Source organism: Rutidosis leptorrhynchoides, chromosome 7, assembly GCF_046630445.1.
Source record: "Rutidosis leptorrhynchoides isolate AG116_Rl617_1_P2 chromosome 7, CSIRO_AGI_Rlap_v1, whole genome shotgun sequence".
In the NCBI taxonomy this organism is placed as follows: domain Eukaryota; kingdom Viridiplantae; phylum Streptophyta; class Magnoliopsida; order Asterales; family Asteraceae; genus Rutidosis; species Rutidosis leptorrhynchoides.
The window spans coordinates 11,119,687-11,144,218 of record NC_092339.1 but is presented as its reverse complement, the minus strand read 5'-3'; the positions used below and the strand labels follow the sequence as shown (position 1 = coordinate 11,144,218).

The 24,532-nt window shown below is 33.3% G+C and overlaps 3 protein-coding genes across 3 annotated transcripts; 2 read left to right on the top strand and 1 right to left on the bottom strand.

Annotated features, from left to right (window-relative positions):
* Positions 1-7,208: 7,208 nt before the first annotated feature.
* Positions 7,209-9,986, top strand: LOC139856947 (indole-3-acetic acid-amido synthetase GH3.6-like). Its single transcript, XM_071845660.1, has 3 exons — positions 7,209-7,605; positions 8,143-9,050; positions 9,287-9,986. Exons 1-3 carry the CDS (start codon positions 7,280-7,282, stop codon positions 9,871-9,873), a joined length of 1,821 nt encoding a protein of 606 aa, XP_071701761.1. The 5' UTR covers positions 7,209-7,279; the 3' UTR covers positions 9,874-9,986.
* Positions 9,987-14,906: 4,920 nt separating this feature from the next.
* Positions 14,907-16,037, bottom strand: LOC139858938 (uncharacterized). Its single transcript, XM_071847768.1, has one exon. The coding sequence runs from the start codon at positions 16,035-16,037 to the stop codon at positions 14,907-14,909; it is 1,131 nt and encodes a 376-aa protein (XP_071703869.1).
* A 4,071-nt stretch (positions 16,038-20,108) lies between these two features.
* LOC139857379 (large ribosomal subunit protein uL2) lies at positions 20,109-21,672 on the top strand. Its single transcript, XM_071846127.1, has 2 exons — positions 20,109-20,590; positions 21,128-21,672. The coding sequence occupies exons 1-2, from the start codon at positions 20,151-20,153 to the stop codon at positions 21,465-21,467; spliced, it is 780 nt and encodes a 259-aa protein (XP_071702228.1). The 5' UTR covers positions 20,109-20,150; the 3' UTR covers positions 21,468-21,672.
* Positions 21,673-24,532: the final 2,860 nt, after the last annotated feature.

The following is a 24,532-nucleotide window of genomic DNA, read 5'->3' as shown; positions in this document are numbered from 1 at the left end:
AATAATAAAGTTCTTTTTAAACTAAAAACGTTTTTGTACGTTTAAAACTAAATAGATCAATCGAGTCTTTATGAGATTCAATCTTCCACTATCCTTTGTCTAGTTCTCATTGATTGACAATTTGTTCTTATTTATAAATCACTTTACCATTTTCCGAATATTGTTAAAATGAAAAGATTTCTCAGATCAACGTGTGCCTTTCAACATAGACTTGTAATCATAATTCAATATATCTGATAATTCAATCATTTGATCTTATCTTCTAATTCCATTGATAAACATTTTGAAACAGATACAATCATATAAAGTATTTAATCTAATATTTTGTTTACGTTTCAAGTTATAATATATATACACATATACATATATAATCATATTCGTTTAATGGTTCGTGAATCGTTGGAACTTGGTCGAGGTTGAATGAATGTATGAACATAGTTGAAAATTCTTGAAATTTAACTTAACAAATATTGCTTATCGTGTCAAAAACATATAAAGATTAAAGTTTAAATTTGGTTGGAAATTTCCGGGTTGTCACATGATCAAACAAATCATCAATACGCGGAAGCGGATAACGGTTTCGGATAGTAATACGATTTAACTTGCGATAATCAATGCAAAGTCTCATGCTACCATCCTTCTTCTTGACAAACAAAACCGGCGCACCCCAAGGGGACACACTTGGTCGAATAAAACCACAATCTATCAGTTCTTGCAATTGCTCCTTGAGTTCTTGCAACTCGAGTGGTGCCATACGATAAGGAGCTTTTGATATTGGTTGAGAACCAGGAATCAAATCAATCAAAAATTCAACTTCACGGACCGAAGGCAAACCCTGCAATTCGTCAGGAAATACATCGGGAAACTCTCGAACAACCTCAACATTTTTGAGCGAAGGACTCTCGATAGAAAAATTCTGAATCGAAGCTAAATAACCAACACAACCATGTGAAATGAGCTTTTGCGCCTTAAGCGCTGAGATAACCTTGATAGACTTTACGGGAAGATCACCATAAAGACACAATCGGGTATAGAATGATTTCCAAACAAAATCCTCTTAGAATAACAATCGATATTCGCATGATGGCGAGATAACCAATCCATGCCAAGAATAATGTCAAAGTCATGCATGGTCATAGGAAAGAGATTTGCAGGAAACATGCAGTCATTGAATTCCAAACGACAGTTTTGATACACACGATCTATAGTTTCAACACTACCCATTGGGGTAGAGATCGTAAATGGAGTAGTCAACCAAGTTGGAGACACTTTCAAATATTTCGAGCCCTTAACAGACACAATCGAGTGCGTAGAGCCAGAATCAAACAGAACGAAGAGGGCGCGATGGTGTACAAATACATGACCAGTAATAGTACCTAATAACATCAAGAATGAATGAACAAATAACTCAAAGGAAATATTTTTAAAATGAAAAGGGATCGGAATATACCTGTTGCGTCAGCAGCCTGGGCAGCAGTCATGGCAAAGACGCGTCCACCAGGAGCTGGCGGCGGAACCCTCGGAACAAACCCAGGTCTGGGATTCTTGCAATCCTTAGCTAAGTGACCAACCTCTCCACAAGCAAAACATGAACCCGCACTACGATAACAAACTCTTCCCGGGTGATTCTTTCCACAAGTCCCACACGGTGCATTGGCATTAACACCACCAGTTCCACTACCCCTTTGCTGCCCTTGGGGTCGGTACACTTGTAATTGACCACGGTTATTATTATTTGGCCCGTTGTCAATCCTTTGTTGATTTCCTCTATTATTCCAATTATTACCACGATACCCTTGGTTCCCAGATTGTTGACCCTGTTTGGTAGTCGGTGCAGGCACAGATCGTAGTGGTTGTGCAATCTTAACCCTCTTGTTCTTACCATCATCATTTTTAGTAGCCAAATACTCGGCTCGCTCCAACTCCAAATTTGGAGCATAATCGGCTGCCTCAGTGACATCAAAACATTTCAGATTAATCATTTTAGAGCGGTAACGCCCATGAACAGCCCATTTGTACTTACGGGCTTGGTCCTCAGAAGACCCAGCAGAAGCCCCAATCAAACCCACAAGCCTCAAAAATCTCTTAGTGAAATCATTAATAGACTCATCATTCCCTTGCTTAATATTCGCATACTCCAGAATCACAGCCTCTTTCTCCGCCTCAGAAAAGTACTGACGGAAAAACAATTCTTTGAAATCAGCCCAATCTAATGAATCCCCAAAATCGATACCCCCTTTCGCTTGTCTCAAAGCGATCCACCAACGCTGAGCATCCCCCTCTAGTTTATAAACAGCCAATGGAACCTAAAATCTCTCTTCACAACCAAGCACTCGGTAAATCTTCTCAATGTGAGTGATCCAATTCTCAGCTTCAACAGGAGTACTAGCAGTGCTGAATGACAAAGGACGTGTTTTTGAAATCGTCCTAGCCAAACATGAATAGCATCTCCCGTTACAGTTCTATCCTCCTTATATTCATCATCTTCTTCATGTTTAAAAGTCTCGCCACCCTACTTACGCATCGCGTCAATAGATTGAGCTACAATGTTGGGTATCAAATTCGTGATAGTTTGGCTAATCTTGTTTTCTACTTCTTCCTCAGACATTTCTTTTCTTTTCGGTGCCATCTATGAACGAAATGAGGATATAACGGTTACGATTAGTACGAAGAATAAAAGAGAATATTCAAAGTGGAATTAGAATAATATAGCGGAAGGAAAATCCTAACCCAAAAGTCTACCCAAATCTCACAGGCCATAACTTAGGACTAAAGTTTCTACAGGAGGGAACCTAAGCTCTGATACCATCTGTAAAGACCCTAATCTTACGAATGCCAAAACATATAAATAAAAGTAACTTAAAAGATAAGTGAGCGTTATTCTTATTCGAATTCAAACCATAGTTCAAACCAAAGTTGACAAACTTATTCAAAAGTACTACTAAACCAAAATAAGCTACTAAATCTTGAAGGAAATCTCTAAGGCAAGGTGCTAAGTTCACTCCACTCTACACTCTTCCCTCATTCCCGACGCCCCCTTAGTTACCTGTCGTATAAGAAGGAAAACAAAGAATACGACTGAGCCAAAGCCCAGTGAACGGATATAACGAATAACGGAGTGTAGTATGACATGCAAAAATTTAATTTCAAAATGAACTTATTTTCAAAATAACTTAGTTGCAAAATAAAGCGCGAATATGTATAGATCCACAATACCATATGTCATGATGCAAATTTCATAAAATAATGCACTAAGAGTCAAAACAAATATGTACAAAGTATCAAAATGAAATCATAGGGTAGCTACTCCACTAATCATCCATATCGGTGACATTTCGTATGACACTACGATGAACGTACACCATCAAAACAAAATCCTAGAATCGATCCATACGCCTCCTATCACAAATATAATAACAAATATAAAGAGCTCGTACCACCACCGGAAAATCAAAAGAAGACGCCGTAGATATAACAAATACATCGCTACGGTCGATGCCACGTTACCGGTGTCACAATAACGCGCCCATGGGACCTCCATGGATAGGTTACTCTTAGGCATATTTTATGAAAACGTTTTAACCGATTTATTAATTATAAATTTTCAAATATTTTTAAAGTGACTAACGGACTTTAAAATATGTTTTAAAAAGAATTAACGAGTTGATTTAAATATTTTACGCTTGACCAAACACTTAAAATGTATATAACATTGCATGTCGTATTATTTTAAAATCACGTGTCAACCCAACCATTCGGTCTACCTTTTGTCACGAGTCATGTTACATAATACTTTAGCCCTTTACATATTAACAACTTAAACGGGACAAAACGGGACATGTAAAGCCACATGGAATGAGGGACACTCGATATGAATCACCGTACCACTCGTCACCGTTCTTTACCGGGACGTTTTCAACCTTTTCGGGGCTGCTTTTGGGACACATACGGGCTGTTTTTACGGCTGAAACATCAGCTGTTCGGGACAGTTTTCGGGGCCATTTTTGGTGGGTTTTCGAGACACGGTTTTGACACAATTTCTCAATACTAAATGTTATATTTCCCCAAATTTACACAAGTGATTAGCAATATCGTTAGTACATCAAAAATAGGGGACATTATAACATATACACTTCAAAAACTAAATAAACAAAATAACCTTTCAAATGAGCATGTCATACAACAAGATTTATATACACAATTCGAAACAAAGTTTTGAGAGGAAAGATTTACTGAAGCGATCCTAGAACCACCTAGAATATCCGTACCTTATGTTGAATGACGAAATTCCAAGGACAACAAAATACCACCAAAGGAGACGATCACCGAGCCAAATCTAATGAATACACACGTATGAGTACAAAACGCATTCAAATAGGGAGTATGTAATATCCTTTATTTAATTAGTGTTACCATATGATTCTTATGCGTTTGTTTCAACTTTTCTATATTACACATAAGTTTTAAATACTCCATTAATTATAATACGCACCAACTCGAATTTTTGTATGTCGTTATTGTTGTAGCAAGATTTCAATTAATCAAATTAGTTCTAATTCTAATAGGATAAAAGATCTATTAGACTACATCAAATAATGTAATAATATATATATGAACAATTCAGTTGAATGTATGTGTAAAAATAACGATATTCCTTATAATGAGTAATTATTTGCAACAAAAGATATAGATCAGTAAATATAATTTTGTTATGACTATCGATCGATTAACACATGATACATGTTTAATAATTGCATCAACTCTCCGTCCATTTTCTTGGCTAAAACACAATACTTACTAGTTGTAATTTACAAGTACTCATATTATATTATATTATTAATCTTTAAAAAGCAGAGTCACAACCTTAAATTTTGTACACTTTAATTCCACCATATTATAATTTTGATATTCTAGATTCATATAGATTTTCAATACTCCATTACTAAATATATGACTACAATTTGTTTAAGATTAATATTCACAAAAGATGCCCATTTTGTACTCAAAATCTTAACACCTCATCTCTATAATAAGTCATGTGATATGTAGTAAATCTAAACTAGTAACCTGAGTAAAAAAAAACAATAAACAAATTATACATCTATAACAAAGATGGTGATTAGTAGTTACCTTTAAATCGTGTTAGAATCGAGACTAGGCACGCAAGTATTTCGTTTCTTCTTTGATATCTCTATTGTCTCTATTTCCTTCCTTTTAATATTTGGGATTGTCGTGCATGGCTATCAACTAGGTGGATATTTCTTTTCAGTTGGTTCATTTGTATTTCTAACCAAGAATGTGTCAAATGATGATATTAGTGGAATACATATAACTTAAGAGACTTATCACCTACTCTTTTAATAAATGTTGGCCAAACAAATTCCATCTAATAAATGATACAAAATGTTTGTTTGCTATACTTGTATTTCACGTTCTTACTTTACTAATCAAGATGTTTATGTTCATTAATTTACCAATTAACCTATTTATCACTTATTATTAAGTATCAATCATATATATTTTATTTAATTTAGTTTGATCTATTATAGTTTATAAGTAATAAACACTAGTTATGCATTTTTAAATTGTTTTAATTTTATAGGATATTACACGGGTGGTTGGCTCCTTGCTTGCGCAACAACTCCCACCTGGCATGCCTTTCGAGTTCTGTTTTCAAGGTCCCTTGGCTCTATTTATTGAGGCAACACCAAGCGTCGATTAAGTGGCGTCTTGACTGTCGCTTAGAGCCTAAATTGATTTTCTGGCAGGATTTTAAACCCATGAAAATCTGATTCTACCATTTTCATGGCGTTCTAATTTTATTTTACTATTTTTTATTTATTTTATTTTACGATTTTTTATTTTTTATTAAAAAAATCCTACTTTTTGGCCGGAGGTCCACTCGGAAGCAATCTCTTTATCCGTCGAATAAAGAGAGAGATGACTTTCTCTACTTTTCTGGGTGGAGAAAGGACTTGTTTTTATTCTCGGGTAGGAGAAGGATTGTCTACATCTCACCTCCCCCATACACCACTCAGGTGGTATTGGGTTTTGTTGTTATATATATATATATATATATATATATATATATATATATATATATATATATATATATATATATATATATATATATATATATATATATATATAATTATTCAAGAGATATACATCCTTATACATTATATAAATTAATTAATTAAGGAAATCAAATATAGGTAATATATATAATATATGCATCACCGATATGGATGGCAATGGATGTTTCATCTATGGATATTCACTCGATCTTATACATTTATAATGAATATGGACGATTAACGGATATGGATATGGATATTAATGATTTAAATATTTTGTGTATCGTATCATAATTTATAATTCATGGATATATCCATTATCACCCGAAATACGTCTATATATACATATATACGTACTAAAATATATGGATATACGTCAAAATATCGATATACATATACATATAACCTACAAAATTTTAAATTATTAACGAAAATAAGGGTTGTAATAGTCACAATTATTAAATTGTCACTGATATTTAAAGTTACATATTTAGATTAAATTAAACGTATATTTACTTATATATAACGTACTATGTTCAATTAAATTCACAATTAGCGACAAATTACAATCAGAACATATATAACAAATCAAAAACATCAAAATTAAGTATTACATTTGTATAAATTGATAAAATCGTCGTCAGATTAAAATCTCACTTAATATCCAACGAATATTCATTAACGCGCTTAATTATGGATATAGACGGATGAACAAAAATTAAATAGATATAAATATGAATATAGATGAGCAAAAATTAAATGGATATGAATGTAAATATGAAATTATCCGATCCATATCCGATCCATTATTATCTGTAATCATCGAGGTACGTCTATAATGACCTTTAGTTAATTTGTCGTAAAACTTTCCTTAAAAGTTAGTATCACAATCATATTATATAATTATAAGAATATATATAATATAATATAATATAATAATAATATTTAAAAAATAAATCAATAATTAAATTAACGAAACAAATAGCCCATAAACTTATCACAAATTTACTAGAGACCACTCATATTGATACACAGTTATTTTGCACCTTAAATGGATTAAACTCACAACCTTACCACCATTTTTCCTCTATATAAACACTACCGTCTCTATTCTTTCCTCCCCACAACAAAACCACCATTTCAATTCTCCCTCTTAACATCATCCTCCAATTTCTTTATAAACATCGTTTTACAACTTAACCATGCCTGAGGCACCCAATGATGGTCCCGCCACCGCGAACTGCACTCACCTCATCGAGAAAAACAAAAACACTCTCCAGTTCATTGAAGATGTCACTTCTAACCCGGACAACGTCCAACAACAAGTTTTATCCGAAATCCTGACGCAAAATGCTAACGTCGAATACCTTAACCGTCACAATATCTCCGGTCATACTGACCGTGAGACGTTCAAGAAAATAATTCCTGTTGTTACGTATGAAGATCTTCATAGCGATATCACACGTATCGCTAATGGTGATAAATCACCCATACTTTCTTCCCACCCCATTTCAGAATTCTTAACTAGGTAATATATTTTTACGGTCTAAAAAGGTCTATGGTCTAGAGGTATTTGTGGAGCCTCACTGGGTACGTTCATACCTCATGTGAGGCATGTACATAGTACTAATAGTACATGGGTTGTGTTTCTTAAAAAAACTAGAAATACTTTATTAGAGTCCATCTCTTAGTTACTTATCAAGTAAACAAATAATGTTTTTTATGTTCGAAAAAATGGTGTAATATTTATTTAGATAAATGGTCTAATCGGATTGTTTTCCTTGACCATTTGAGACATTTTTCTCTACCCACCTCAAGATAAGCTGCTAGTAGGGTTCAAACACGAGACTTTTATCATTTTAGAAAGGTTCTCTCATTTATATGTCGTGGTCACTTTTTATGAGACGGAAAAAAATTCACTTACTTTTCTATTTATTAACTATAACTATATTACGTATTACATATATATTGTAATATTGTAAATGCTGTATATATTTAGTTTGGTATGATCATAAGTTAAAGTTTATATAATTAATTAATGGGTTTATGATTTGTTGATTTGTAGTTCCGGGACTTCTGGTGGGGAGAGGAAATTGATGCCCACAATTGATGATGAGCTTAAAAGGAGGTCTTTGTTATATAGTCTTTTAATGCCGGTGATGAGCCAGTTTGTACCCGGTTTAGATAAAGGAAAAGGGATGTACTTTTTATTCATAAAATCAGAAGCTAAAACGCCCGGTGGGCTTGTGGCCCGACCCGTTTTAACTAGTTACTACAAAAGTTCTCATTTCAAAGAAAGACCTTATGACCCATATACAAATTACACTAGCCCAAATGAAACCATTCTATGCCCTGATTCATATCAAAGCATGTATTCACAAATGCTTTGTGGGTTGTACCTTAACAAAGAAGTTCTTCGGGTCGGGGCGGTTTTTGCTTCGGGGTTTATTCGGGCTATTCGGTTTTTAGAGAAGCATTGGAGTCTTTTGAGTCATGATATCCGTACGGGTACTTTAAACTCGATTATCACCGATTTAACAGTGAGGGAATCGGTTATGAAAATATTGAAGCCCGACCCGAATCTTGCAGATTTTATCGAGCTCGAGTGCTCGAAGAAATCGTGGCAAGGGATTATAACGAGATTATGGCCAAACACAAAGTATGTTGATGTTATAGTAACTGGGTCCATGGCTCAATACATACCAACTCTTGATTATTATAGCAATGGGCTACCTTTAGTGTGCACAATGTATGCTTCGTCTGAGTGTTACTTTGGTGTCAATTTGAACCCACTTTGTAATCCTAGTGAGGTTGCTTACACACTTATACCCACTATGGCTTACTTTGAGTTTCTCCCCGTTCATCGAAACAACGGTGTCGCGACAAAAAATGAGAAGGAAAAGCAACAATTGATTGATCTTGCGGACGTTAAACTCGGCCAAGAATACGAGCTAGTTGTCACCACTTATGCCGGTTTGTTTCGATCCAAGCCTTTTATGTTTTTAAGTAAAGAATAATGATATATCCACTATGGAGTATTATTTTTTATAGATCCACTAACATTATGTATTGCATGGTGTACTGTACAAGTATATTATATACAATGAGAGTGAATCTATTAGTGGTGGATATATCATCTGTCTTAAGAAAAAGACAAATCTACAATCTGACACTGGTCTAATATAAAGTTTTGATTTTTATTGATGCAGGTCTTTATAGGTATAGAGTTGGTGATGTTCTTAGAGTTGTTGGATTCAAGAACAAGGCTCCTCAATTCAGTTTTATTTGTAGAAAGAATGTGGCATTGAGCATTGATTCGGACAAAACCGACGAAGTTGAGCTACATAAAGCAGTCGAAAATGCGGTTAACCATTTGGTCCCATTTAGTGCGACTTTAACCGAGTACACAAGCTACGCTGACACAACCAGCATACCGGGTCATTATGTAATCTTTTGGGAAGTTAACGAAAATGGGTCAACCCAAATTCCAGCTTCGGTGTATGAAGATTGTTGTCTCACTATTGAAGAGTCGTTGAATAGTGTTTACAGACAGGGCCGTGCTTCAGATAAATCGATAGGTGCATTGGAGATCAAGATTGTTGAAAATGGGACGTTCGATAAGTTGATGGATTACGCTATAAGTTTAGGCGCTTCGATTAATCAGTACAAGACTCCAAGGTGTGTGAAATTCGAGCCGATCGTGAAGCTCTTGAACGCTAGGGTTGTGTCGAATTATTTTAGCCCGAAGTGCCCGAAATGGTTTCCGGGCCACAAGCAATGGAACAATGTTAATTGATTATGTATTTAGTTAAATGAATTAGGAAGTTAATTAAGTAGAACAAGATGTTTGTTTAGATCATATCATTTAACATCTTGAAATGTTATGGTATTTTGTTTCTTAATGGTAATTCCGAGTAATTAAGTTATGTACAAACACATTTCTTGTCCTTTAACTACATGTTTAATATTTGCTAAATAATCGGTTTAACATTGTTGCAATTGCATAAGTTGGTGTGTGCGTCTCGGCACATGTTAAACGCACGAGTGATGATATTTTCACTTAATTTATTAATAAATTCACTAAGTGTGCGTTTGTTTGGCACTGAATGATGAAGTTCAGAGGACATTATTTGATTCGGTCAGAGCAATAGGTGATTGTTTATAAAATTTGTGTACTCTGAATTGAACCAATTGGTCGGAATGCTTCAGAGACAAATATAACCCTTAACCATTCAGAATGCTTTTATTTACAAAGTTACCCACGATCCCAATTTCACTAATGTTTGTCAGTGAAAGTTTCTCCTTGTTTCTCCTTATTTTATGAATATTATATAATATATAATTATACTAGGTTTTTGAGCCCGTGCGTTGCACGGGTGTGTAAAAATCGTGCAAAAATGTAACTTGCAGTTATATTAGTATGTAAATAGTGATACTAAAAAATATGAAAAGTATAAGAATTATTTAAGAGCTCGTGGTATTGACAAATTTTAAAAATTCTTTTAAGTTTAGGAGCCCGTCGTGTTGACAATTTTAAAAGTTAGAGCACATGCGTTGCACGATGGGTAAAATAATCGTGTAATATTAATTGATTTTTTCATACAATTATTCTTTTGAATTTAAGATCTCGTAGTGTTGACAAATTTTAAAAGCTGTTTTGGGTTGTGTCAATAACTTTAACGTCTACAATGTAAACAATATAAGTCCATTGAAAATTTGTTATTGAGTGATATTTATTTTATATATACAATCAATAAAATTACAAACCGGTCAAATCTTGACTCTTCTATTTTAAAGATTTAATAGTTTTCCTTTTATCATTTGGAAGTAATAATTGATTAATATAATAATCGTTAAGGTAATAATAAATAGAGTAACGCATATTCATTTTTCTAAGCTAGATATCAATTTGTTATATTATTAAATACTAAATATTAAATATTAGTATTATATTATCTTTCTCTATTAATATAACATGCTTACATAATTTAGTTCTTAACCAATTAAACAAAATCAACACTAAATTATTAATAAGGTTATGATGGTAATTTTACATCATTCAGAGTGTTGATTTAGAAGTATTATCAAACATTAATTTATTATTCAGAACCATTATAGTTCAGAGCCTTTGAACTATTCAGACTTCTAAATCATTAGAACTAAATCATTCAGTTTTTAAAAACTATTTTATTTATTTTGTGTAAGCTACACTATACTTTATTATTTATTACTCCATTAATATAAAATATAATAATTATAATTGATCTTAATTGATCTTATAGTTATGGTTTTCTTTATACAACTTTTACTTCATTTTCAAACCATCTATCTATTTAATCATCAATTACCTTGTTTAAAAAGTTTTTTTTAACAAAACAAAACGAAAAGAAAAATAAAATTACAATTGAAAGTCAAAGTGAGGAATGAATGAGTACTCCGTATAAATTAAATGAAATAAGGCTACTTACAATGATAAAAAGCAAATTAAGCCATATAAGTGCAATTCAAGTCTACGAGTCAACTCTTGCTTCACCTCACAAAGTGTGAAATTACTTTAAGCAACTATAGGGTTATCCTAACATAATAATAGTTTAAAAAGTATATGTGATTGATTATATTTTAATTGTTGTGTGATGTCATTTTTAGCATAAGAAGCAAAGGTGTGCATTTGTTGTATGTTTCTTATAGTGTTTAAAAAGTAAAGGATAGGAGTATAATTTTATTAACGTAGCGCATCATTTCATCATCCAACAAACATGTTCACACCAATATAAGTTATACAACGATATATTTATCATTATGTAAGGAAAGGACAGTCAATACTCTATAGAAACACATAAAGAAGTAAAATTCAAACTACGTAGTACTAATAATACAAAAATAAAAAAAATAAAAAAGGTATTCAGGAAAGAGCTGAAAAGTACAATCAAGTACTTTGATAAAAACACAGTGTGCGGAGTTGAGTGAAATATATATGTAGTATACAAAAGTAGTCCAAATAAAGCATCATGACACAACATTATTATTATTCTTATTAACATCATCATCATAATGGATAGGATAAATAAGATGTACTATTAATATAAAATAAATTTATTTTGTTTTAGATTATAAATAAATAAATATTAAATAATAATGTTACCCCTTTTAGTTGATTTGATATGTAGTAAAGTTAAAAACTGAAAGCACTAATGTCACATATGTCAAGTTCTAACATCTCCTTTTTGGTAAAAAGAAGTTCATGGGAAATGGCATGCTCCTACGTACAATTCAAGTGCATCAATCATTTAATAGATGAAAATAAAAAAAGTCCCACTTTGCATCTAATCGATCATTAGACATGAAAAACTAAGACAGTGTTTAATAAGACGGAATGATTAATGGTTTATTATTTAAAATTCAAAGGTTTTTAATTAACTTAGTGATGAATAACAATAAGTCGTTTGACAAATGTTCTAAACGAGGATAAAAAAAACCCGCGCTTTGCTGCGGGGTGGTTTTGTTCAGTTAACGGTCTGTGAATTGAGGGGTTTAAAAAATCGGTTAACGATCGAGTAATTAAACGTTAAAAAATAAAGGAATAAAAAAGACGGGAAAAAAGGAAGTAGAAAAAAAGTTACTCGTATAATAGTTTCACTACGGGGTGACTTTGATCGGTTAACCGTCAGCTAATTTAACATTTTAAAAAAAGTTGATAGTTAATTAATTAAACGTTTAAATTAAATGAATGGAAAAAGAAGTGGGAGAAGTTGTAGAAAAAATATTGAGAAAAGGTAAAAAAAAATTAAAAACTCAATTACCAAAATACCCCCAAAGTTGGGGGTATTTACATATTTGTCACCATAAGTAGTACCCATTCTCATGGAAATTAGTATATAGTTATAATTATAATTATAATTATAATGAACAATCTAAATGTGGTACATTTACTCTATTAAACTTTTATATTAATAAAATATTATAATTATATATAGTTATAGTTATTGGATAAATGTTATGGATATAATTTGAGGATGATATTAGAGAATATTTATGTGCTTAACGGTTAAGAACCTGTTTCAACTTTTATTGGTTCAAAACTGAATGTCGAATCATTCAATATCATACTTCATTAAGATGTCAGAAACAAACGCGTTAAATGTTAAACAGTTCAACATTTATGGTTGAGGCATTCAATTAAGAGGTAGACAAACGCACCCTCATTGGCTCTAACGAATTTGCATAACATTTAAAATAAATTATTTAATAACTAAACGGATAATATTTTCCCTATTCCCATTACTATGTAACGTTCATAATTTTGACTCAAATTTATCTGTTTGTCAGTACTTTCAGCATGTTTATAGTCCAGTATAGCCGTTTGTAAAATATATTAAACTACGAATTTTGATAGGAAAAGATGGTTGTTTGAGTTTTATGAGATTGAAAGTGTCATTGTCCATTTGAACCCTCGATCCATTTGGTCAATTTGGTGTGAGATAGTAACCAATGTACCGCATTCTCATATATATATATATATATATATATATATATATATATATATATATATATATATATATATATATATATATATATATATATATATATATATATATGGGCGAATTTAGAGGGGGGGCAGGGGGCGCCCGCCCCCAGTCGATTTCGAAATTTTAGTGTAAAAATTTGGATTTTTTTTATTTTGCCCCAAACACAACAACCATTTGCCCCAAACCCAAAAGCCATTTGCCCCAAAACTACATATTTTACTTCAAAACCTTCAAATTTTGCCCACAATTCTCTAAATTTTGCGCCAAAACCTTCAAATTTTGTCCACAAATCTTCAAATTTTATCCAAAAACCTCAAAATTTTGCCTAAAAACCTCCAATTTTGCCTAAAAACCTCCAATTTTTGTCCCAAAAACTCCGTATTTTGCCCAAAAAAGTTGCTACGGTTTTAAAAAAAATTTCGCCCCCGGTGAAGAAAAATCCTGCTTCCGCCACTATATATATATATATATATATATATATATATATATATATATATATATATATATATATATATATATATTTGAAAATACGGGTGTTACATAGTAGGAGGGGGAGGACATGTTTTTTACTGTATATATAAGTCTATTATGGTCATCATGTGATTATTTCTCGCATTATACTTGGTCACTTGAAATTGTGTTGTTAATGAAGTTTAAACATTAACAACGGTTGAATCCGGGGCCAAACATTAGGCTGTAGGGTTTTATATACTCTAGATTTATGTTCGTATGATAGGCAATGTAATATATCGATTCACACTTTAACAAAGATGTCTTGTGAGAATATTTGGGGTCTGATATCCTTACAAAAGATTTCAAATACAAACTTCCTAGCATTATATTATTAAAGTTGGTTAGGAAAATGATCGGAAAAAATCACATGATTATTCGTTTAGACTCCATTTATTTGAGTAAAAGTATTAGAATAGAGAAAAATTTATTTAAAAATTATTTACTCTTTAGAATATCTCACATGTACATGCTTAATTATTCATATCAAAATTATAACATCTAACAACACATAAATTATTTATATCGCTTCTCCAAATTGTTAAGGGTGAAAAAAAATAAAGGGACACAAAATTAGAAATGGTAAGTGAAAACTGTGATAAAATACACGGGAAAATGGATAATTTTTTTTTTTTTTTTTTTTTTTTTGAAATGCAAGGCTATGATATTACTCACAAATAGAGTTACACAGTTTGGAGATGGCAGGCCATTCCCCCATAATTACAAACAGAAAACAACAGTGAGACAGAGGTTCGCGAGTATGCAAACCGAACTTTAAAACGATTTACATGAATTACAAGGAATGAAGGTAAACATTGGGGTCGCTCAACCACGTTAGCCAATCTAATTTCCTTCCTTTCGATCTTTGAGAGATCCACTCGAAGGATTTTATTTGGATTTCGTTCAACGAAATTGGAGTTGTCCAAGTTTTATCACGGAATATTTTGTTGTTTCGGTTTTTCCATATATAATACGCACAAATCCACTCGATCGCTTGCCAAATCTTTTTCCCAACGTCCGACATTGAGACCGGAGCATTACCACGAAGTATTTCACCAACACTATAATTTGAGAAGCTTCCTAATTTCCACCAACCAAATACTCGATTCCATAGTTCCGATGAGTGTTTGCAAAAAATTAAAGAATGGTCTACCGACTCTAAATCATCATCACAGAGAGGACATCTAACAGAGTGCAAATCAATACCTCTTTTGTCGAGTTCAATTTTCACCGGAAGACGATTCTTCAACGCACGCCACACAAAAATTTCGACTTTCTTTGGCACGAAGTTGTTTCGCATCGTTTCTTGAGGGATACCACTGACCGAGATCACATATTCATCAATTGCTTTCGTGAGGTCTTTTACATTGAACCTGCTGTTAGAGCTAAGAGCCCATCTCCACCCGTCTGGTTCATCGTTTTTCAGTCTGAACCCTGCTAGAAGTTCCATTAGTTCAGTTAACTCGCTGTTAGTTCGACCCGACGGAGTACGTAACCAATCCCAATTTGTAGACAACCCATCATCCTGCATAATAAGCCTTTCACTGACCGCAGCCTCTTTGTCTCGAGCCAATCTAAACAGCCTCTGAAATTTGTCCCGGAGTTTGAAGTCGCCAAGCCACCGATCATCCCAAAAAGAGGTGGAAGACCCATTGCCTATGTGTTTGATAAAGGATCCCCGGAAGGGAACATTTAAACTATCGATCTCAGCACCTGCATTAATAATATTACGCCACAAACCCGAGAGCCCCGAAGCTATGGAATGACTGTTGTCACTCCCTAACTCCAAGCCTCCACTCGAACCATAAATGCTACGAACAATTTTGACCCAAAAAGCATCGGTTTCGGTTTTAAACCTCCACCACCATTTTCCCAAGAGAGATAAGTTTTTACTTTTTAACGAACCAATATTTAACCCCCCCATTCTCATAAGATGTAATAATGTTATCCCATTTAACCCAATGAATATTTGACACCGAAAGCGACCCGCCCCAAAAAAATTTGCGCCTCACACTCTCAATTAATTTCAACACACAAGGGGGGCACGAAAAAGCGAGAAGTAGTACAATGGTAGACTATTAAGAACCGATTTAATGAGCACTAATCTTCCTCCAAAAGACATCGAACGCATTTTCCAATCCGAAAGTCGACTTTTAATTTTATCGACGATAGGGTTCCAATCCTTGAGCTTCGTCATTTTAGTACCTATTGACAATCCGAGGTACATGAAAGGCAAATTCCCGACTTGACATCCAATGCGTTTAGCAACAAAGTTTACATCTTCAAATGGATAATAGAGTAGTAATCTTTACTAAGTGTATTTCTATCATTTTTTTATCACATTGAGATTTAAACTTTAGATTTATTATGAGAAAGTCAGAACCCAATCACGATAATTGCGAGTAATACACCATGTTGTTACTAATTTCAATTTCCTTCTATTTTGTATTTTGGGTGGTACTGACGGATTCAAACCCACACGTGAAATATGTTGACGGTGGATATCCACTTCATGTCGTATGTGACTGGTAGCTGGCACGTGTGGCAATTCACATATATATTTTAATTAGACTGGGCCTTCACACAATAGAGATATATCTGCATTGCTTTTTCTTGTCGGGCCTTGGCCCATTTAAATAGTTCTTTCATTTGCTTACTACCATTTTAGTACCATCAATAGAGTTTTATAAGATGACAGCACATATATTTTATCACTTAAATATTCGCATCCAATTGAATATATATTATATTTTTAGCTATAAGTTAAATAAATGTCCTTCTATTTTATTAACCCTCTAAAAATCGTCTCATTTAACATTAAAAAAAGCTAGTGTTGACAAAATTGCATATTGTTTCTATTTTCCTTGTAGGGATCGTAGATCTGTAGGTCACTCTATTAGGCCATTTTGTTTATTAGATCAATTATTTGAAAATGAAGTTTGTACGTTGTTATACATATCAAATCCTACTAAAAACGTATTACTAGATCAATTATATATTTCATTAGTGTTAACCGAATTATCATGGTTAATGGGTCAATTATAGAACTAAACTTATAATTAACAAAAAGATTTCATCTTTACAAACGTTACGCTCTACCAAAAATACGATTAGTTGACAAAAATGTCAATCTCTTTTGTCACTTAGTTGATAATTTATTTTTTTAAGAGAGAGAAATAGAATGTTTCTAAGTTAGAAATGGCATGTGGGATGATGTAATTAGTAGCTGGATAATAATTAATATTAACCTTATCCTTTTAAATAATGTTTTGTTAATTGTTAGTTGGACTATAGTATGTCATTTGGATAATCTGTCAATGTTATGGGAATGCGTATGCTCACGAAATAAGCTGTATAAATAATAAACATCTTCGGTGATTAAAATTAACTTATTAAAAGTTGAATCTTTCTCCTTCAAAATTTTAGAGTATTATTATATTATTATTATTATTATTATTATTATTATTATTATTATTATTATTATTATTATTATAAAAATAAAATGATAGAAAAACTTTGTAGCGACAAGCCCTTTCAAATAGTATCATCGATTTACGCTTGCCAATTTGATGGAGGACAAGGACGATGTCAATGATGAAGACGCATAATTTTCATCCTTGTAATTGGATTTCTAGAGGGGTTTGTGTTGGGTGTTGCTTTGGTTAGAGGTTGATAGTTTGAGGCTTCAAATAGTATCGTTTGCACCGTGTATATCGCTTTACTTTTTTGTTTTTTGTTTTTTATCTTTGTGGTTGTATCTAGCATTTCATAGATATCCTTTAGATTGTTGATTTTGATGATTTTGAGTTCTTTAGGTTATAGTGTTGTGTCGGTAAGAGTTACCTCTATAAAACGTACATTTTGTTCTAGATATTATAAACCTTAAATGGTTATTTTATTATTTGTGTCGGTAGGAGTTACCTCTTAAGAACATCATTAACTGTGACTGTGACGTCAGAGTCAAACGGTGTACATTTTGGTGTAGTGTCAAGGTTAGTATTTGGCCTTCATTAACCTAAAAAGTCAAGCTTTTGTGTCAAATATTGGTGGGTTGATGTAGTAAAATATGATTGGAAATGAGGATGAGAAAATAAATTTAATATAAAAATATATGAATACTAAATTGAAAAAATCATTCAATGGCTGCCTTGGCTTCACCCTTCCGTCACTTCACCGACTAACGCTCCAAAAGCGTTAGGGGTGACGCCCCATTAAAGGCGTCTGAGGCGTCTGAGCCCAGAACCCTGCCACCTTGAAATCCACCTCACCTGACGTAAAAAAGTGACGCTCGGTTGCATGTGGTCTAATCGCTAGCTTCTTTTATAACTTTTTAAAAAAAAAAATATTTGTCTTTAAGAAAATATCTCTTTATGTTAACCTCATATGACAAAATTAGGAGCATCCTAATCTGTAATTAATTCCCAATGGCTAACGGCCTTGCTTTGACAAGAAAGATAGTCAAGTTCAACCTTTTGACTAGCCTGCCAAGGTTTTTATTATATCAATCTATCCATATTTCATGTTACCAAAAGACAATCATTCAAAAAAAAAAAAAAACTCATTCATTAATCATCATACTCATTATCCTTAGGGCATCAAGATTGATCTAAATGTGTAGTTTAATACATTTAAGTTAAGATATATTTAGTGAAAATGGTCAAAATGTAATATAAATATTTACAAACTAATTATAAATATATCATTAGAGCCCAAAGATTCATTTAAAAAATAAAATAATAAGTCATGAAACACGTAGGCCCGATATCACCATTTTTCACCTCACATTCATAAATAATAAGTCGTGAAACACATAGACCCATCACCATTTTTCACCTCACATTCATAGGTCAGTTTTATTGTTACACATCAATATCTATAATGATATTAACATATTCACCGGAAATAAAAAATATTTCACGCTGGAATGGACACTATAAACCGCGAGCAAAAGAACCTTTCATACTGAAATCGCTAACAACACCATTATCGTATAAAAATGTGATTACCTAAAAATGAAATGTTGAAGGGTGTAGTTAACGACATATAGACATATATGTGCATATAGTCATAATCTCATCGTTATGTTGAAGTTAATGACATGTAGATATGTTAAACGTTTTATAATACATTTATCTTAATCTTATAATATCCATATATTTGTGTGCACATTGAAGCTTTATATATATATATATCACAAACATATAGTGATAACTTATAAGGAGTAACTTACAACATTTATGCTATTAATCAAATGTTCTTTAATTGGAATTATCACCAAAAAGCCCATTTTTTTTTACCCTTCTTGCTTGAGAGCCCAAAAAAAATAAAAATTGCCAATTTGCCCTCGCAAGGAGCAAGGTGCCTTGCTCCCTTGCGCCTTGCGTCCTTGCGACCTTGCTTCCATCGGGGAGCAAGGAGCAAGTCACCTTGCTCCTTGCTCCCAGGTGGAAGCAAGGACGCAAGGTGCATCTTGCTCCCTTGCTTCCACCTGGGAGCAAGGACGCAAGGTGCCTCTTGCTCCCAGGTGGAAGCAAGGGAGCAAGATGCACCTTGCGTCCTTGCTCCCAGGTGGAAGCAAGGGAGCAAGAGGCACCTTGCGTCCTTGCTCCCAGGTGGAAGCAAGGGAGCAAGAGGCACCTTGCTCCTTGCTCCCATGTGAAACCAAGGTCGCAAGGACGCAAGGGAGCAAGGCGTCTTGCTCCTTGCGAGGGCAAATTGGCAATTTTTTTATTTTTTGGGCTCTCACGCAAAAATGGTCAAAAAAAATGAGCTTTTTGGTGATAGTCCCTTTTTAATTTCATGAACAACGTAATTATAGATGTAGCCGGTAAGTAATGTAATGTATGTGATGAAGCCCACTTCCAAAATCCCAATAAGTTCTAAATAAAACTGGCCCAGATTCTTGTGGACCTTGAACATCATAGCATAAACCCATTTAAAAAGCCCAATAGTTCTATCCCTCCAAAAACCCTACATCAGTATGATCACTCTCTTTTAACACAGCCGTCGTCACCAAACCCTAGAGAGAGAAAAAGCAATGGGACGTGTGATCCGAGCACAGCGTAAGGGAGCTGGTTCCATCTTCAAATCACACACGCACCACCGCAAAGGTCCGGCGAGGTTTCGCAGCCTCGATTTCGGCGAACGAAACGGTTACTTAAAAGGAGTAATCACCGAAATCATTCACGATCCAGGTCGTGGTGCGCCGCTCGCTCGTGTAACCTTCCGTCATCCGTTCCGCTACAAGCATCAGAAGGAACTATTTGTTGCGGCTGAAGGAATGTATACTGGACAGTTTGTGTTTTGCGGTAAGAAAGCTAATTTAATGGTAGGAAATGTGTTGCCGCTTAGATCTATTCCTGAAGGAGCAGTTGTTTGTAACGTTGAACATCATGTTGGTGATCGTGGCTCATTTGCTAGAGCATCTGGTGATTATGCGATTGTTATTAGTCATAATCCTGATAACGGCACTTCTAGGTATAATCGCATTTCATTCTCTAATTTATTGATTTGAAGATTGATAAATTGTGTTTGTTAGCTCCTTTTGATATTATATATGTTTAATTAATTTTCTGCGATGGCTTGTCTGAATTTGATTGAGATTGTTTATATATTGTTGGCCTATCTTGTAAGTTTGAGATTCTATAATGTTCTGAAAAGAGTTTTAAAGGTGTGCTTTTGTTGAATTGAGCGATGGTTTATAGCTAGATGTTAATGTTAATGTGGTTGAAAAATGTTACACGTTTCAAAACTTTACGCGTTTAATTGAAAGTGTTTAGCTCCATGCTAGGGATGATGATGGTTCTGTTTTAACATTTAGATTGAAGCTGGTGCAAGGTGATATTAAACTTGTTATGTGAATACGCAGAGTCTATTCTACTACCACTTACCTTGTTGTTCACATTTGTTTATATTGATTTATATAAATATGAAATCATAATACTTGTTTTGCTAATTGCAAACACTTGTTGAAACTATACAATTCAGTTGAATCTTAATGTTGATATTTTATAGGGTCAAGCTTCCATCTGGTGCCAAGAAAATTGTTCCCAGTGGATGCAGAGCTATGATTGGTCAGGTTGCGGGAGGAGGAAGGACAGAGAAGCCTATGCTCAAAGCTGGTAATGCTTATCACAAGTTCAGAGTGAAGAGAAACTGCTGGCCTAAGGTTCGTGGTGTGGCTATGAATCCAGTGGAGCATCCCCATGGTGGTGGTAACCATCAACATATTGGTCACGCTAGTACGGTTCGTCGTGATGCACCACCTGGTCAAAAGGTTGGTCTTATTGCTGCCAGAAGGACGGGTCGTCTCAGAGGTCAAGCTGCTGCCACTGCTGCCAAGGCTGATAAATAGGTTGTTTGACTGGATTATCGGGTTTTATAATTCCGTGTTGATTACTGTTTGTTGGGGGACTACTTTCCAGATTATGATAGTTTGGTTTTGTTTAAATCTGACTTTTGAGGGTGATTTTCAGATTCTTGCTCTTTTACTTGGAAAAGAATTATGCTTGTTAATTCCTTGTTTACTTTCTAAGTTATGGTTGCTACGATACTTATTATGTTTGGGTCATCTTTAACAATTTTGTCATCCTAGTTATGCTACACCTATAAAAAAAATTATCGGGTGTTAAGATTGGAAGTTCGCTACTAGGATGAGTTAGGGTGCATTTGTTTACCCCTTAACTCAATGGTTAATCACCGGATGCTGAACCATTTAACATTCAGTGCGTTTGTTTTGACCTTTGATATATGATGTTGAATGGTTCAACATTCAGTGCTGAACCATTCAGTATTGTTTCTGACTTTTGAAAGACATATGATGATAATGATTCAACATCCAATGCTAAATCCATTCATAGTTGAAACAATTTAAACACTTAAATTTTCTATTTTTTATTCGTGTAACACATTAATAAGTTTACCTATTTCATCTCGTTAATAAGATAAAATGATTATTCTAAATTATTTCAGCGTTAAATCATTCAGTTTTATCATTCGGACTGTTCTCGAGTTTTTATCAAGTCAATGTGGCCGGGTTGCATTGGACTTATGATTTCTACTGGGCATTACAAGGTCGGAACTGGTCTACTGTGCATTAAAGTTTTTGATATAAGATCAACAAAAACTTCCAATTGTGCATGAACTTCAAATCTTTATATTGATATTGACTATTTGTAGAGCTTTGTTGCCCTTCTATATAATTTGATCTCAAAAAATATGTTATAGTTTTATATTCCGTAGTTGACCAGATTTTTTTAGTTGGAAAACCTAAATTCCGTTTAGCATCTTAGTGGTCCTACCTTTGATAAAAGATTAAAAGTTCGATACATACATCTAATAATATGTTTAAGTTATAAAGGTTGGTTAACATTCCTATAATCCTGATGGATGTATGCAATTCTATTCTCCATCAATTATCTATTTATTTTATTTTTTGGAATAAAAGGAACACGAACTTAGAAACTTGGAAGAAGAATTAAAAGAGTTAAAAATAAAGAGAATAAATCACATGGAAGGAAGTGCTGGCACACGTTCATAATCATGTCTAGTTGGAGTGTTTCATTATTATGTAGTAGTATTTTGTTATATAAATAGTATAAGCTTTAGTGCATAAGTTCATTAGATCTGTTTTTCGTGCCTTCCTACACAGACATACACCTACCCGTTTACTTCTTGTAGTACCTATTTATCCTTCTTCCATTTTCACACTGCCAAAACCAACCATCTCTTTTATATTAAGTTTTTTTAGTTACGACTTTAATTAATCCATATACTGAGTGCATGATAGGACATTTTATTTTTATTAATTAGTGATATTATATCTGATGATATACCTATATTTATCTGACTTACATTTGTGCTTGATCCATAACCTATATTGATATTAATTAAACTGATTCGCTCTTTTAAATAGAGCATTAGTGGGGTAATTAACCCAACGTAAAAGGGATCTCAAACATGCTTATATGGCTGCTCTATCATGTGTTGCCGCGAATGATCCGGATTCATTCGCTGGTGAACGATCAACATTTAACTGCCCTATCAAGCCTCGACATATTCATCTTTGGGTTAGGGTGTTTTTCGAAGGGTTAAAGCCCGACTCATTTTTTAACTATCTGCTTGATCAAAATCTAATCCAAAGTGTAGTTAAAACATTAGATGAAGAAAATTATTGGTTGATGATTGGAATGGTCGTTGGATTGGTATGACTCAATTGTTACATATTAATGGTGGCAATTTAGGTAGTGACTAGTGAGTTTAAAGGATCACATGGACATCTCATAATCGCCATTACACTACTTTCCACCTTTTTTTTTTCTTTCTGTTTAGTCTCTTTCCTAATTCCTAAAAATAATTATCATCCGTACTTGTAAGTCTATGGATAATCGTGAACAAACTCACAAAGTATATCCTCAATCACATATGTACGACTTAAAATAGTACAATTTTTCGATTGAAAATGGATGGATCTTTCCACCATCAAATTTGAAAAATCCACAAAGAACGACATTAGAGGGTATGATGTACAAATAAATAATCAACTTACATAGACTTTAAAAATAATGATGGATTTATCACCACGCTAGAAACAATTTTTAATTAATTATCTCCTAGTTTTAGTAGTATGTTTCAAATATTAGGTCCAACACCCCATATCACTATTCAATGACATCAACAATAATCGACATAAGGAACAAAATTCACCAAGGTAGTGACACATATCTTGTTTAATTTAGTTGTGTCATCAATAATTGATTAAATTTATCTATGTATCGTTCGCCTTCTCACAACTCAGTAACCAATTGGGGGAAGCGGGGGAGCAAAAAAAAATTCTTTTTTTTGTTTTCTGAAAAAACTTTGCTCACGAAATTATAGATATAGGATTTAGATTGAATTTTTAACACGAACGGTTTAGAGTTTAGAGTTTTGGGTTTAGGGTCTAAATCCAAAACACTAAACCCTAAACTCTAAATCGGGTTAAATTTTGACAAAAAGTACTTCACAAAATATGAAAAAAAACGTTTGAAGATTAACATTCTTCACGATCAATATTATCTTGAATGTTATTTTTGTCGATCGTTTTCCGCCTAATTAATAACATTCATCACGGAGTGTCTTTTTTAAATGTTCATATTTTCGTGTGATCATAATGCCTGGAAATTTTTTTGGAAAAAAACGAATTTTTTTTTTCTTCCCCCCGTTTTCCCCCAATTGTTTACTTCCCCGTTGATCCTACCCATATATATATATATATATATATATATATATATATATATATATATATATATATATATATATATATATATATATATATATATATATATATATATATATATAGTGGTAGGATCAAGAGGAACCAATCGGGGGGAAGCAAAAACTTTTTTTTCTTTTCGTTTTTTAAAAAACGTTGTTCACGAA

Coding starts and splice junctions, on each gene's coding strand:
- LOC139856947 (XM_071845660.1), top strand. CDS start 7,280: ATGCCTGAGGCACCCAATGATGGTCCCGCCACCGCGAACTGCACTCAC. Junction 7,606..8,142: donor ATTTCAGAATTCTTAACTAG/GTAATATATTTT, acceptor GTTGATTTGTAG/TTCCGGGACTTCTGGTGGGG. Junction 9,051..9,286: donor AGTTGTCACCACTTATGCCG/GTTTGTTTCGAT, acceptor TTATTGATGCAG/GTCTTTATAGGTATAGAGTT.
- LOC139858938 (XM_071847768.1), bottom strand. CDS start 16,037: ATGGGGGGGTTAAATATTGGTTCGTTAAAAAGTAAAAACTTATCTCTC.
- LOC139857379 (XM_071846127.1), top strand. CDS start 20,151: ATGGGACGTGTGATCCGAGCACAGCGTAAGGGAGCTGGTTCCATCTTC. Junction 20,591..21,127: donor CCTGATAACGGCACTTCTAG/GTATAATCGCAT, acceptor GATATTTTATAG/GGTCAAGCTTCCATCTGGTG.